Source organism: Thermobia domestica, chromosome 13 (genome assembly GCF_964235325.1).
Source record: "Thermobia domestica chromosome 13, izTheDome1.hap1.1, whole genome shotgun sequence".
Taxonomy (NCBI): Eukaryota; Metazoa; Arthropoda; class Insecta; order Zygentoma; family Lepismatidae; genus Thermobia; species Thermobia domestica.
Window position 1 is genome coordinate 174073424 of NC_137466.1, and position 15094 is coordinate 174088517.

The window sequence follows — 15094 nt, forward strand, 5'->3', positions numbered from 1 at the left end:
CATGTCACGTTGCTAAAACAAATTCAACACTTCACAAACAATAAAGAAGCAATTTTAGTAAGAAAGTCAACTTCAAGTATTGCACAAATGCTATTATGAATTTTTCCCTATTATCATTGTGGGAGAGTTGCCGGACGTACGTACTTCCTGAGACCAACGTCTGTACAATTTCCTTAAGAACCTGACTTATTAAAAATAATGCAAAATCTACCATTTTTCTTTTGCTTGTTTTCCAGAAGTAAAAGATCATGAAATACAACGTACGACAAGCATAGATAATGTTATTCTACAACAGAAAATATGAACCTGAAGAATTTTCAGTGTTGCCATCCATTGAAATTATAGTGTTGCCAGAATAATTTCCCCAAAATCTAAGTTAAGGCAGCGACTAGAGGAACGAACATAACTACATTTGGTTACGTATCATGTTGTCTTGGAATCATGTGAACTACATTTTAAATAATAGTTATATTTAGTTTGTAATAAACATAAAAGTTTTAACATACAGTTATAAAAAATAAATAATAATGTTTAAAAAGCAGTTCACAGGATACCAAGACAACATGTACGTAATCAAATGCAGTTAAGTTCGTTCTTTTAGTCGCTGCCGTAACTAAGATTTTGGGGGAGTTGTTATTCTGACAACTCTGTAATTTCTATGGATGGCTACACTGAAAATTCTTCGTGTGTATATTTTCTATTGTAGAATAACATTATCTATGATTATGGTAAGTTTCATTTCATTATCCCCTTTCACTTATGAAAAACAAGTAAAAGAAAAATGGTAAATTTTGTATTATTTTTAATGTCAGGCTCTTAACTTATTCTTCCAAGGTCCATGGATTTACCCAGTTAAATATTGATTTTTAATTATATTGTAGATTTTATTATTTTTGTTAAACTCTCTGTCGATACATTCCACGAACAACTATTTAGATCGCACGTGTTGAGTTGGACAATCCGTGGTAAATGCGTCAGTTCTCCACACTATTATTCCTAACTTTCTAGATCGGATATCGCTACCTCTCAACTTCATCAATACCGACAAATTCTTTGCCCACTGGGATACAAAGCTGGAAGCACATGAAGTACCACACTTTCATCATATTCATTTCAATTTCCTTCTAATTAGAACTTTTATCTTGGCGCAGACTTCTACTTGAGTCGTCAGTGTTGTTATTGTTCTTTGATTTAATTGCTTTATTTTATCCTTTGTTTAGTGTTTGTTTCTTTCTCTCATGAAACTAGTATTGTGTTGTCATTCGTTTATTATTTATTTTGTGTTCAATTCTCGTATTATGTATTTAATTTTGTAGATATTCCTTCTATATTTACATAATATTCAAACCTATTTTTTGCCTTTCGCGTTTTATAATATAGTAATACATTATTCACGTATATACAAAATCTAGGTTTTATGCGTTTGGTTGTTGCTTAATGTCAGTATTTTTTTTTTTTTTTTTTTACCGAGATTAGTCCCTCTTCATGATTTTTACATAGTATATTTGTATTAGGCTGTTTCTAAAATTCTTTGTCAGATTATATTACAATACAATGCACATTTTTCAACAGACGACGACGACTACTACTACTACTACTACTACTACTACTACTACTACTACTACTACTACTACTACTACTACTACTACTACTACTACTACTACTACTACTACTACTACTACTACTACTACTACTACTACTACTACTACTACTACTACTACTACTACTACTACTACTACTACTACTACTACTACTACTACTACTACTACTACTACTACTACTAATAATAATAATAATAATAATAATAAATGTTATGGCAGGTATGGACTCTGGTGTACGAAAAATATATATCGTTTTGGCCCTACAGAAGTGTGTTCCTTTTGGAAAGAGAAGGAATTGATGTGGTCTTTTCCAATATCGAAGTAGCTGGGATTATCTCAGTTGCCAGTAGGAGTTTTCCCAGGACTCAATGAGAAAAGTGACACCTTATCTTTGGGTGTAGCTAATGGCACAATGAAGAAACCTTATCTTTTTCTCTTCTGACTCATTGAAAGATAATTATTCTTTGAGAGGCAAATAAATATCCTATTCGCTTATTATCCTGAAGTTGTCCATTTCCCTCGCTCCAGTGTTGAACTGGATCCAGCGTATAAAAATAACTGATAGTAACATTGAATTGTCAAGTAACATTGTAAAATAAAATAAAGACACAGATACTTATCAATGTATTGAAACATTTAGAGTTGGAAACACATCAGATTTGGGTTGGCAGCGACAGCCGGCGATCGTAGCACCGTTCCAAATGCAAACTTCGTACTACGTAAGAGCAGTAGAACGGTTGTGTGCAGCTAAACTGAGGAGATGATGATCGTGGGAAATGGGTAACCTCTCTAATTTCCATAGAGGGCAAGTTGTTGATGCTCGGTTATTTGGTGCGAGCGTTACAAAGTGGTAAGTATGGTAAGTTTGTCGCTAGGGGTAGTGTCACTCAAAGGTGATGACCTATAAAACTAACGGCAAAACCACATCGGGGAAGTGGAACAGTAGCTGGAAGAAAACTCTGATACGGAGATCCGCCTAGTACTATATTAAAGCGGATTATCAGTCAGAATCATGATGCAACTACGCTGCAAGTGACGGAGAAACTCGAGCAGCACCTTCCATAGCTTGTATCGGCAATCAGCGTCCACTAGGAATTTCATGTCGGGTCGGGCTGCACGGGCAAAACTTAATTAAAATGACCATGATAAAGCTTTAATACGACGTCAATGGTACCGTGAACATGCAATATAGACCGCTCACCTTATTTAATTGTGTGGCCCAAAGAATATGATGCACAGTGTCTCAGCACAGTGTGAAACATGACGATACTCTATGATGCTGTGGGCCGCAGTATCCTGATTTTCAGTGGATCTTACGTTGACGTTACCGGTTACGTCTCTGCTCGTGATTAACTCGCCATTGTAAGGGATCGGGCAATGACACACCTATTCAGATAGCTGGAGCTGTTGCGGAGTGATTCGAGAAACGAAACATCGGGATGAAGTTGAACATCTCCTCTGGCCCGTCCGATCCCCGGACTTGAACATAGGGTCTAATTGAACATCTGTGGTGCGTTTTCGAAACACGGATCCGACACAAATTTTCGCCTCTTTCCTCTCTCAGGAAACTGAGTGATGCGCTGCACGAAGAATAGTGTAATGTTCCCACTTACTACCATTCAAGACCTCTGTTGAGTCCATTCCACGTTGCATCAGAGCTGTTCTGAGGGCGAAAGATGGCCCAGCTCCATATTAAGCCAGTGTATGGTACTTTTTTTTTAAAGAGATATACCCATTAAATTTATAAATATCTTTATAGTGAAATGTAAAGTTATAGTTATTCTAACAAGCTAAGAAAAAGGAATCCTTGGTAAACCATTTATATGGTAAAATATTTTAACATAGTTTATAATTTCCCAATTACTAGGTGCTAATACTCGTTATTAGTTCGTGCTGAATTATGTATAGCTCAGAAATAGTTAATAATTGAAACAGTGTCTCCTGCGTTTGGTATTGAAACGTTTGTATTGATTGCACCTACACTGCTCACAATCTGAGCTTGCTATTGTAACATTTTTTTGAGTTTAAACCTTTAATCTGAGAAAAACGTGACTATTTCAGCTCCAGACTAATCTTTTATATTCTTCCATGAAATTCTTTTTTGATTTAACTACATCCCAGTAACACTTTCCTGGCCTTTTCCTGTTTTGAGTTTCTCAGTAGTCAGTTATTTTCTGTACTCATTCATTTTTTAATTGAAGAAAATTAGATGGTGGTAAATTAATTGATGCATGCGTCTTCTTATCGTTTGAAGACTTGGCAAAGCGGTCGCGGGCCTCATTTTTATTCCAGTACACCATAGAATATGTAAAATTATTGCAGAATTATTTTTTTTAAAGTAGTAAAGATTTGACAGTAAATAACATCCACAATGATTTTAAGTTGCATTTAACTGTAGACAGAGCTTTTAAAAATACTGGAAAACTGCGTACATATGCAGAATGTATTTATAAAAGCTTCTCCATAACTAAACATCTATCAAATTATTACCAGGCTTATTGGAGACTTTATAACATGAATCCATTATTTTTTTCCCACTAATTACTTCCTTTTCATTCATTGACTTATTTCTATTTGCAATCGTCATTAGGTTACATAACAATTTGGTAGGATGCAAAGTATCATAAATGTATGATAGATGTAGCGACTTTGACTTATTAATAAGATACCTACAGAAATTTTGGTATTAGTATTTCACTATACGTAGACCCTATAAGAATGTAAATAAATACAGCGGAGCGTTGTTAAAAATCTAAAATCAAGCAAGCAAAACTATTAAATTAAATAATAATAATAATAATAATAATAATAATAATAATAATAATAATAATAATAATAATAATAATAATAATAATAATAATAATAATAATACTAATAATAATGTGCAGTAGACTTGACTTTTAAGAGAGCATCTTATTTGAATAACACAATATCGCTAACAAATGAATATTTACTCGGATATAAATTAAGCCATACGTACAAAAAAAATTGATTGATTGATTGAAATTTAATGAGGACGTCAGTGTCTAAGCTGTTTGCCCCAACCATGGAAAATTACATTATCAACAAAACCTTCAGTATCATTTACTAGCGTTAGTTACTCGCTTATATACAGGGTGACCCAAAAGTAGGTATACAATCCTGTACTGTTCAACTCATTGCTTTTTATATAATGTTTTATTGTTATCCATCAGGTAGACTTAGTTTCTTTATTATTTGCCTTAATGTCTTTTTACTTATACCTTAAGCTCGGAACAGCCGAAGCAAATAAACCTATAAACTAGCTAGAATGTTATACTTGATCAAGGCAGGGTATATACCTACGTTTAGACCACCCTATCTCAGCGACTCCGAAAAGTATGGATTCGGCACTTCGGTCATTCTCGATCATTTATATAATCACCTGCCTCTCCCTCCCCTAAGTTGCACCGTCAAAGTGAAATGATGAAAATCATTTCAGGCTCGAACCTAATCTATGTTGAAAATTTGATCGAGATCGGTCGGGTGGTTCAACATATGAAGTCACAAACATGATCATTTTCTTTTTTATTTATATAGATAGATAGACAGATTGTTTGAAAGACGATATTAGTAACATTAGGTTTACATTCAATAGATTTTAAATATTCAATCATTTCGGAAACTTCAGATAAGATTGACACAGGCTGTTTTGTTATTTCATCGTTTGTCGTGTCTTCATCATCTTTTTCAGTTAAATTTGTTTTGGTGTCACTTTTCCCTACAATGCCTCTGAATAACTCAATTGAAATTACGTTCTTCTGTTTGCAATCTGTCCAACACTAAAAAAATTATTGTACTGTGTTACTTCGAATTATCTGAACAGGAGATTCAAAAGTTTGATTTACCCACATTTTTTTTACCATTGTTTTCAATATAGTTTTCAAGAAAATAATTTTTTTGTTTGAATTATCCAAGTTCGAATTAACGAGAGTCCGCTGTATTTGTTGTTGAAAGTAATCTTCGAAACCAATTCTATATTCCCTTTTCAGGGATGATTGTGTTGATATTACTGTAGAATTTATTGCTCCTTTCTTGAAAACGTTTCGCTGAATTGGAACATTTTTTTATTAAATGTTAATTTTCCTTTTCCCAAGTGTCACTGTTGGGTAGCGTTCTCTTTTCTTTCTCTGGTTATAACTCTCAGGAAACCACGGAGGAGGAAAACTGAAGAAAACTTCTTGCAATTTTCTAGTCGCGACCTTTACAATTACGATGTGGGTCTGCGAGAAAAATCGACATAAATGTCATTCATAATATGTATTTGGCATCAGACACGAAAAGTTGCCGATAGTGTGGTTTGATATGTCAGCCATTTTCTCCCCATCTAGTCTTATCTGTTTCCGTTTTCCTAAGTATCTGTTATGAATTTATTGATCTACGTTTCTTCAAACACGGACCAAGTGCGTCAAACAGAAACAGGAGGATGATTTATAACTTAATTCAGCAAAAAACGGCAGCAGGTACAGTACAAACGAAGTACAGAACTATACATAATGATAAAGATAAATAGGACTCGAGCTGCACACACGACTTTTGATTAATGGTTTCCAAATGCGCAAACACCACTTTTTTTTTTTTTTTTTAATGTCTTGAGTGAATTTAATATACGATAAGATGTTTAACATAAGTATTCTGATGTCCAAAACCCATGACCCGGTCTGATCCAGAAAGCCCAGTGATTCGGCTAGACCCACAGACTACGAAGATAAGTCATGCACCGAGGTAATCAGAAACCTGCTAACGTAATTATAGCAAAGAATTCAAATTAGTGTTTAATAGCACCTACCATCACCTTCGTGATTGATTGATTATTGAAGTTTAGTGTTCCTCTTCAACATCGAGGCTATATGAGACCTGGGTTTACTGTTTCAGGTGGAATACGAACCTTTGTTTATATGTTCCATGCTCTGCCACCGAATACGAGACCCCGATCATTTTGTATATTAACGTTGGGCCAATTCCGTAAATTCCTCCAGAATACTTTTACATATTTTTTTATTTTTTTTTATTTTTAAAATGAAATGAAATCTTTCAGTTTTATGTCCCATGGTTATGCCGGGCAGGCTAAAGGAGACAGCGAGAATGAGAATGAATGAAATGATGGAATGAGGAAAGGGGAGAGCACTGAGAAAAACTACTCACACGGTGTTTGTTTGCTACAAAGCCTACTTGGCACGATCTGGGATCGCACCAGAGATGAACGCTCTACGAATGATCCACCACGGCCTCTCATTTTTACTCACGTATATAAAGTTTTCGTTGTGAAATTTCAACTTCTCTAAATGTATGGGTACAAATTCGGGTTATAGCCGTGCATGTGGTTCCAGTTTCACGTTAAGCTGTGAACCTGCATGTTAGTACCAGTAAGACCGATTCAACAAGGTGACAAACTCTAAACAAGTATATTAAACGTATCGTGATTAAGAAATGGCACATCGGGAATCGAACAAGTGTATAATTCAAGCCCGAGTAGTGGGTATGATTCATTCACTATAAAAATGTGATCCAAGTGATCCTGCCATTACTGGTATTAAGGTTGTATGATACACGCATCTACAGTGGAATATGAAACCCGATTAGCACCATCTCTGGAAAGAATAATAAAATGATAGAACATTCGGCTATAGTGTTTTTGGTTAGAGGCAGTGCCGGATTTACGTATAAGCTAAACAAGCTATGGCTTAGGGCCCCACGCTGTCGGGGGCCCCAAAAATTAAAGAAAAAAATGAATGCACATTTTCAAAATATAAGAAAAACAGAAAACAAGTAAAATCTACATATAGCTACAGTGCTTCGTTTGTGTAAGCCCCTATGATGTAAGTATTGGGGCCCCTTCTGCTAACCTGCTTCCTAAAATGTCACTGGTTATTTCATTTCTGTATATAGGGTCAAACGTTCATCTGGACACATAAAGGACCCCATTATGTTCAGTTGCTTAGGGCCCCACCAAATCTAAATCCAGCTCTGGTCAGAGGTTTGATTTTGTGATACGCTTTTCTCTACCTATAAATGTGAAACGTTAGAAAAAAATACCTGAAATTTTATTTCTTTTCCTATCTATGTAATCTACGTCGTGATTGTTTTAATCTAAAACCAAATCCATAGCAAGGGGCTCCAAAGGACTTAAGAAGGACGATTTGCACATTACGAGCCCCCATCCCTGTTTTGTCTGATTTTCTTCAATAGAACCGTACCTCTTTATCGAAGACAGGTTCCTATTTGTCCTTACAACCCTTGCTGATCGCCAACGCCTTCTGCTTTTCTTAACCGGTCATCCATTTGACTAAATGTAAAGCCATACATAATGCGTCTAGGACGCTGGCTTTCATTGCCAACGAAATAAGTATAAATAAATGGACAAACGGAAAAAGCTGTGATGAAAGGCCGAAAAATAAAAGTATTACCGATTGAACCGTAAAGAAGTGGAGTTTCACTATGCAGAGAAAGAAATAATCTTCACTAAATTTTGCTTTCTTGTGTTTTCATGTACCGGTACTTTTCATATACTATATGAAATAAGTTAGTATAATTCATTGGTTATAATTACAGAAATCGAGGAATTCATAATTTCTGTGCCTAAATATTTAGCTTCCTTGTGACCTATACTATACACACATATTCAGACGTGAACCTGACATAAAGTTGTCCCTGGATGGATTCCCGACCAAGTAAGTTTGTAGTGGACAATTTCGTGGTCTGGGTTTTCTCGGGAGTACTCCCGTCACCTCCCACTTTCTCATTCCACAAATTCTGTCATCATTCATTTGCTTTAATCATCGTCTCCCTTAGCCTAACAGGCATAATCATGGAACATTTAAACTCAGATTTCACTTCATTTCTGACGTAAAGTTTATATATAATGTTTCTAATGCGGTTTCTTACACCATTCAGCACTGGAATTGAAGCATTTTCCATTTTATTTTTTTCGTTTTCTGTCTTTTTCCTTATTTTCAGTAGAGATGTTTGATTTCCGACTCAGGTTCACGCCTCATATAATCTTGCTAGTCGTTGCTTTAATAAATAAAGAAAACAAATAAAACGAATCCAAGGAATCAAGGAAGTATGTGTAAAATGGTGTTTTCAGGGAGTTTTCCAGTACTTCTCGCCTATACCCATATCAAATTGTTTAGAACTTCGAGTTGTGGATCACTAAGGAACACTTTGTCACTATGGGCCATTTTACTAAGCATTGTTCTTTAAATATTGTCAAACTGCAAAGAGAGATTATGATATTTTGTTTTCTTCTGTTATTTATGCAATATTTGGAAAGAAAAAAGGGAAGGTGTGTAAGAATAGAAAACCATTTGCCTCTGATGGCAAATTCAGATAGAAATTACTAAAGAAAGAAGATCTCATTTTTAATTATATATTGGAATGCTTAAATAGATTTTTTAAAAAAGTTATTTCTGTGAAAGCGCCCTGGAAGATGTTTCATTGTGTTCTCTGTCACGGGCAGGGTTTTTTTTTTCTTTTTCGGAATGCATGCGGAATGCATCGTGTGACTGACATTAATTTAGGTTGATCGTACCAAGGTCGAACGTGGATGAAGAATGTCTAGTCTAGCCTTCCATAATTTAAGCTTAAACAATTTAATATTTCTCTGCGAGGAACCGTAGTGTTTATACTCAGTTTATTGGAATACTTCTGCTTTGTGGTAGCTGATTTTTGTTTATGTTCTGTTGTTAATTTATTCGTTTTCACGGTATCTCTTCTCATTGCTTTTTCAGTGTTCCCGAATGTGCCGTCGGCTCCAGGAATGCCATGCCATGGAGAAGATAGTAAGTGGGCCATAGATTTTTTTGTTTTATTTTTTATGTATGTTTTGTGTGGTTTTCTTTATTATTATTTACGTTTTGTTCACCATTATTATATTTTTATTTTCGTTATCTTCTTTTCACGTTTGTCACGCACATCTCGTCACCAGCGTAATGTTATAATTGTTTTCTGCAGTACGTCTTTTGTTGGCAAGAAGTTGGTTTCCAGTCGTCGAGAACCACCCTAACCACTCGTTATTGTGCCATTTATTTTCTAGTAGAAATTTCATTGTTTTTCATTTGTTATTAGTTTTCTTTATTTTTTTGGTCCACTGTCATTGTATGTCACCATTATCAAAACACAATTTATTTTCTTTTCCTTCCAGCTAGGTATGGTAGGGTAACTGAAATGGATTTTTCAGGAACATTATGAAACATGTCTACTCACACAGTACCTGGATATTTCTTTTATTTTAGGGAAAAAAAAAAGCCTCCCGGTGAGTTATGGACGTATTGATCTTTAAAAATGATCGCCTGTTTGTCAAGTACTGATAAATGCAGTCTGCAGTGCGACAGTGTTTTACTGCGGCCTTTCCCCTTTCTTCACGGGACTTTGGTTTCTGGTCACGGCTGCATATCTTCTTTTCCTCAGAGGGGGATCAATGTAACTCTCTCTTTTCTTCTCTTTCTCTCGGCATAAAAATACAGAGGAAGAAGTCCTTTTTAAAACATCCGCAGAGTGATTGCATAATAAAACCCGTGGGTGTTAGCTTCTGGATTGAGCGTTGAAACTGGAAGCTTGTGTTTTTCAGATCAACCAAATTTCCCGTAATAAAAATATATTTCCAACTGTTTTCATATCAACATATGTTAGATCAAAAGTTTTTTTCGAATTTTTTTCTTTCTTGCTCTTGTAATGTACAAATTAAATTAGTAGGTAAGTTCCATTGTGGTCTAATAAAATCGTTCATTGTTGACGAATCTTAATAAAAGAAAAGGTTTGGGACAGTAAGGGAAAACTAATTCCAATTCAGTGCTTTGATTTTTATTATTATGGCTGTTAGTCGTGAAAAGTAGGTCGAGTCAAATTATTTGGTCACTTCCGATGTTAGCAAAACTTGCGTCCGAACAACTTCATTGCTTCGATAGAAAGCATAGACTGGCACATATTATTACTGGGAATTTTAGGTGCGCATTTTGTCTTTTAGAGCAAGAGCGAGTTCTTTTGATCCGTATTTGATTTGTTTTGGTTTTACAACCAGTTGTCCTCCTGACGTTAATGCTCAGCCTGAAGGACCAGGATTTTTTGTCGGGGTTTTCTCTCCTAATTTGAAAGTACTACCATTACTGCAATTTACCAAACTACAGATAAAATTACAGAAATTACTACTAAAAGTTACAGACCTGCTACCAAATTTACTGATCTACTATTGAAAGTTAGGAAATTACATCTAAAATTACTAATCTCGGTATAATGTAAATACTACAATGTATAACTCTCTCCTCTGATGGGAGCGCCTACTTCAGTCCAAAATTCTAGCAATGTCCCAGATTGCACCCCGAAGCAAGTCCCGTTTCATATAGACTTCCAAACTACAAACTACGTATTGCTCAGATCACACGCTTGTTGAAGGAAAAATGACACGAAATAAATTATGTAGTACATCTTCCAGATATAAAATTTAATGTTTCGATTTGTGCCAGCCAGGAAATAAATTTATTTTTATTCTAGTTTCATGCCAGAATGGTCGACAACGAATGCAATATTTGCACTTTAGACACTAAAATCAAAAAGTACAGAGAATACCAAAAGTGCCTTCATATGGTTTTCATTGACCTCGACCTGTAGAAAGCATATGGTAGAGTGCCACGGGATCTTCTTTGATGAGCACTGAAGAAAAAGTGTATTCTGAACACACACATCTGTAGAATTCAAGATATATATATTCAAGATAGAATTCAAGATACATCCATCATATTATATATATATATAATATGATGGATGTAGGATAGGAGTGAAAACCGTGTGGGAATAACAGAAGAGTTATTGTGTATATCCTTATAGCATGGCGCAAAACACATAAGTTCCGTATGCAACGTATTTGATTGGAACCCTTTGTAAACGAATACGTAATGACGGAAACAGTGGAGTAAGTACATCATTGTGAAACTTGACCAATGAAAAGTCTTTTGTAAATAATAATAATAATAATGTAAAAATTGATTAGTTAGTTTGATTCTAGTTTAGTGTTTCTTTCAGTACCAAGACTAACAGTTTTAAGGTGGAATCCGAAACACTGTAAGACATTCAGATTTCAAGGTTCTTCCACCGGGAATTGAATCCAGGACTCTGTGAACCAAAGGCGCACTAACCACTAGACCAAAGGGGAGGAGTATTAATATAAAAAGTTCTATAGAGTAATGGATAAAAATCGAAAATCTTGAATAAAAAACTTTTACATAAGAATTCTTCATATTCTTTTCTTTAATCGACGGAGATATGTGCATTTACTATATACTCGTGAACTACAGAACGGAAAGCTGTCTTACATCCTATGTAGCAAAAAACTGTTTTTCTTTTGTATATGTAAGTTTAGGAAATGCATAAGAATTCTGTAATAGTATTGGTGCTCCAAGAAGAATTGAATCATAACCATATAGTTTGGTTGTTTATATAAATTTCCTTTTCAATACGGGGACTTTATGGAATGGAAGCTCCTGTTTAAAAGTTGAGTCTGAACCGATACTCAAGTTTGTATCTGAGTTAAATATCCTAACTGAGAATCAAACTGGGGACTGCATATTCATCACTCGACACGACAGGAAACTTAAATATATAGATAAAACATTCAGTAAGGACCACACTTATCATTTGATTACTCTATGAATCTTATACAGGGACCTAGATTAGACTAAATTTTTAGTACAATCACTTTTTCCTTGCATGGATATTTTAAGTTACATATAACACTATAAATGTAGAAATGTTTCGACTGTGAGGGAGCGAACCTTCAGCTCTCTGTATGCTTACGTAATGGATGAGTTAAAACATGATGTACTTATACTGCTACTTCCGGCATTATTTATTTCCGGTGGATTCCAAACAAATGTATCGTACAGGGAGTTACAGTGTTACAAATTTTGTACCCGCCTGTAAGACTATGAAGACTGATCTTAAAGAAGAGACAGTGAAGACCGAATTAATTAAAATCATTATATACAAAAACTTATCTGCATAGAAAAAAAAAAAAAACGTAAAATATGTTTCCTTTGTGTTACAGTCAAGTTATTTGGAACCGTAGATACACGTTTTGGAATTATACTTTTATGCAAACACGGAACTGATAAAATTACTTGACTCGTAATACTTCTTCGAGGTTTGCTTCTCCATCTAAATAGTACAGCCGGTTTACTTTGGAGACACTAGAGCAGTTGATGTGCTAGTGGTGCCAATGTAGTTATTTTTGCTGGGAAAGTAGTGAATTGTAAGAATTTTTAATACGTAAAAAAACAAAGAATGTCTTGAATTCAAATACATCAAATAAAGTAGACGCATATTAACATTCTAGGCAGATTTCAGAAGCTGATGGCATTCTTCGCAGCTTGATCGTGAGGATTAACTGGATCCCCCCCCCCCCTGAATGATAGTGTTGAATTCAGAACAGGCGGAACAGAACTCTTACTTTCTTTATGATTGAGAACTATTTGAATTTGAAAATACGAAAATAATAGATCTGTTGATTGTCTCCGCGTACTGTATTTCATTTGCCTCTTCTGTATTATGGCCTTCGTCCCTGTTAGCAAAAGCACATATTCCCTTACATTTTCTCTTTCGCAGGAACTTAAGAAAGACTAGAAGTTACGAATAATTTTTCTATGGTAAAGCAAACTGTATTCAGATTATTGCATTTATCTCGAAGTTATTGTCAAATAAATAGTGGTAACTAATATATGAATTTGCTTTCCGACCCTCAACTATGGTTTCATAACAGGAACTAAGATCTTTGTTGGTGATTTTACAGAAGGTCACAGCCAACCTTAGCCCCAATCTTCCCACAGTTTTCCATGTTTCTTCTAAACTACAGAGAAATCTTTCCAAATTTTCACAAGATATTGATATACGCGTATAAATGTATAGAGAACAAACTATTTTAGACATATACTGTACGTTATGCGTAAGTAGTTTGCTATTTCATGAACTCTACATGCCCCTATTTAAGAATCTACTTTCAGCAGTATAATTATTATATACCCGTAATATAAATTGTAATGGTGATATCCTTCACTATTATAACTCAAGTATTTTTAATACGTAGTTTATACGTATATACGTTAATACGTATTAATTATAAGTAAATACGTAATTTTAATACGTAATTTATACTAAGAAATTTACAGCGTGTTCATTATCTTCGGGAAGAGAAACATTCATTGGGGCTAGATTAGGTGAATATGAAGAGGTTGTTATTTTTTGTTCATCGTTTGTTCTTTACTGGGATTCAAGCTCCAACATTCTTTTGACGGCACGCCAAAACACAAACAAAAAGGAACGGTCTTCAGTAAGATAATAACACATGTCTACAGTAGCATAGCTGTAAAACGATATCCAACACACTAGTTCGCGAACTTTATTGTCAGCCCTCGTTCAGTTTATTTTAACACGTGAATGTTTTAGTTTATTACAAGGTACTACAGGCTTGTCGCGACATTTCTATTTTGTAAAATCTAATTTGATTGATTATAATAACACTTCGAACTTTTGTTTTGAAAGGAACGGAATTGCATTTTTACTCGTCTTGATATGTTTATAAAGTGTATAATAAAACCAATAATTTATAAAACTAAATATACATTTATATAAATTGTTGGTTTTCCAATGAATAGGCATTTAATTCAATTACATGATTTGTATTTTATCATGTCAGTTAATTTTGACATTTAAACTTAAATAGTATATTCAGTTGTGTGTTTTTCTTAATTGCAGTATCTATTCCCGTATTAATTCACACATTATTTCACTTCACACCTAATTAAATTACTTTATATTAATTATTTTGATCATGAATGTGAAGATGCATAAGAGTTGTTGGTATCTTTAAATACTTACGAAGCAAGAACATGCAGTATTATTCGATAGATTGTCTTATTTTTCTTTTTTTAAAAAAAATTGATCGTGCAAGCGGTCCCGGGTTCGATTCCCCGGTACTCGGTCGAAAAAGTGTAGAAAACTTTTTCAGGCCGCCCATCTTGAATGCGGTTTTCCTTATTTTCACCAGGCAAGTGCCGGAGTGGTACCTAACTTATAGGTCCCAGATCGCTTCCTTCCTTCCCTTTTCCCGAATCCTCATCTCTCATACATGACGGTCTAAAAATGGCCATAGCTGCCGAAAGCCCAGAAAAAAAAAAAAAAACTGATCGTACACTATTAATACGGAGATCAAACGTAACACTTTAATCATATCTTTATAGTACCATCTGTTAGGAATTTATAGACATCCACTTAGCAGAAAGTACAGTATTTCCGTACCTGAACAATCAATACATATATGATCGACATTTAGCTCATATTTTGTGAGATACTTCAAAGAAGTCATTTACCTGCGATACTAAATGACTTGTGTAAATGGCCGTAAACTTTTAAAACCCCTTCGTAAAGACCAAGAAAACTTCGTTTCCATGATGCAAAATCACCATCTTCTCTATCTTATAACTTAAAAA

At 34.7% G+C, this 15094-nt stretch overlaps 1 protein-coding gene across 5 annotated transcripts in view; it reads left to right on the forward strand.

The window, feature by feature from the left end:
- aPKC (protein kinase C iota type) overlaps positions 1 to 15094 on the forward strand; it is an 850264-nt gene that overhangs the window by 511887 nt on the left and 323283 nt on the right. For all 5 annotated transcript variants that reach the window (XM_081736917.1, XM_081736916.1, XM_081736919.1 and 2 more), the window contains one exon: positions 9350 to 9400. In XM_081736917.1, the coding sequence (XP_081593043.1) occupies positions 9350 to 9400 (51 nt within the window). The remainder of the gene's footprint in view (positions 1 to 9349; positions 9401 to 15094) is intronic.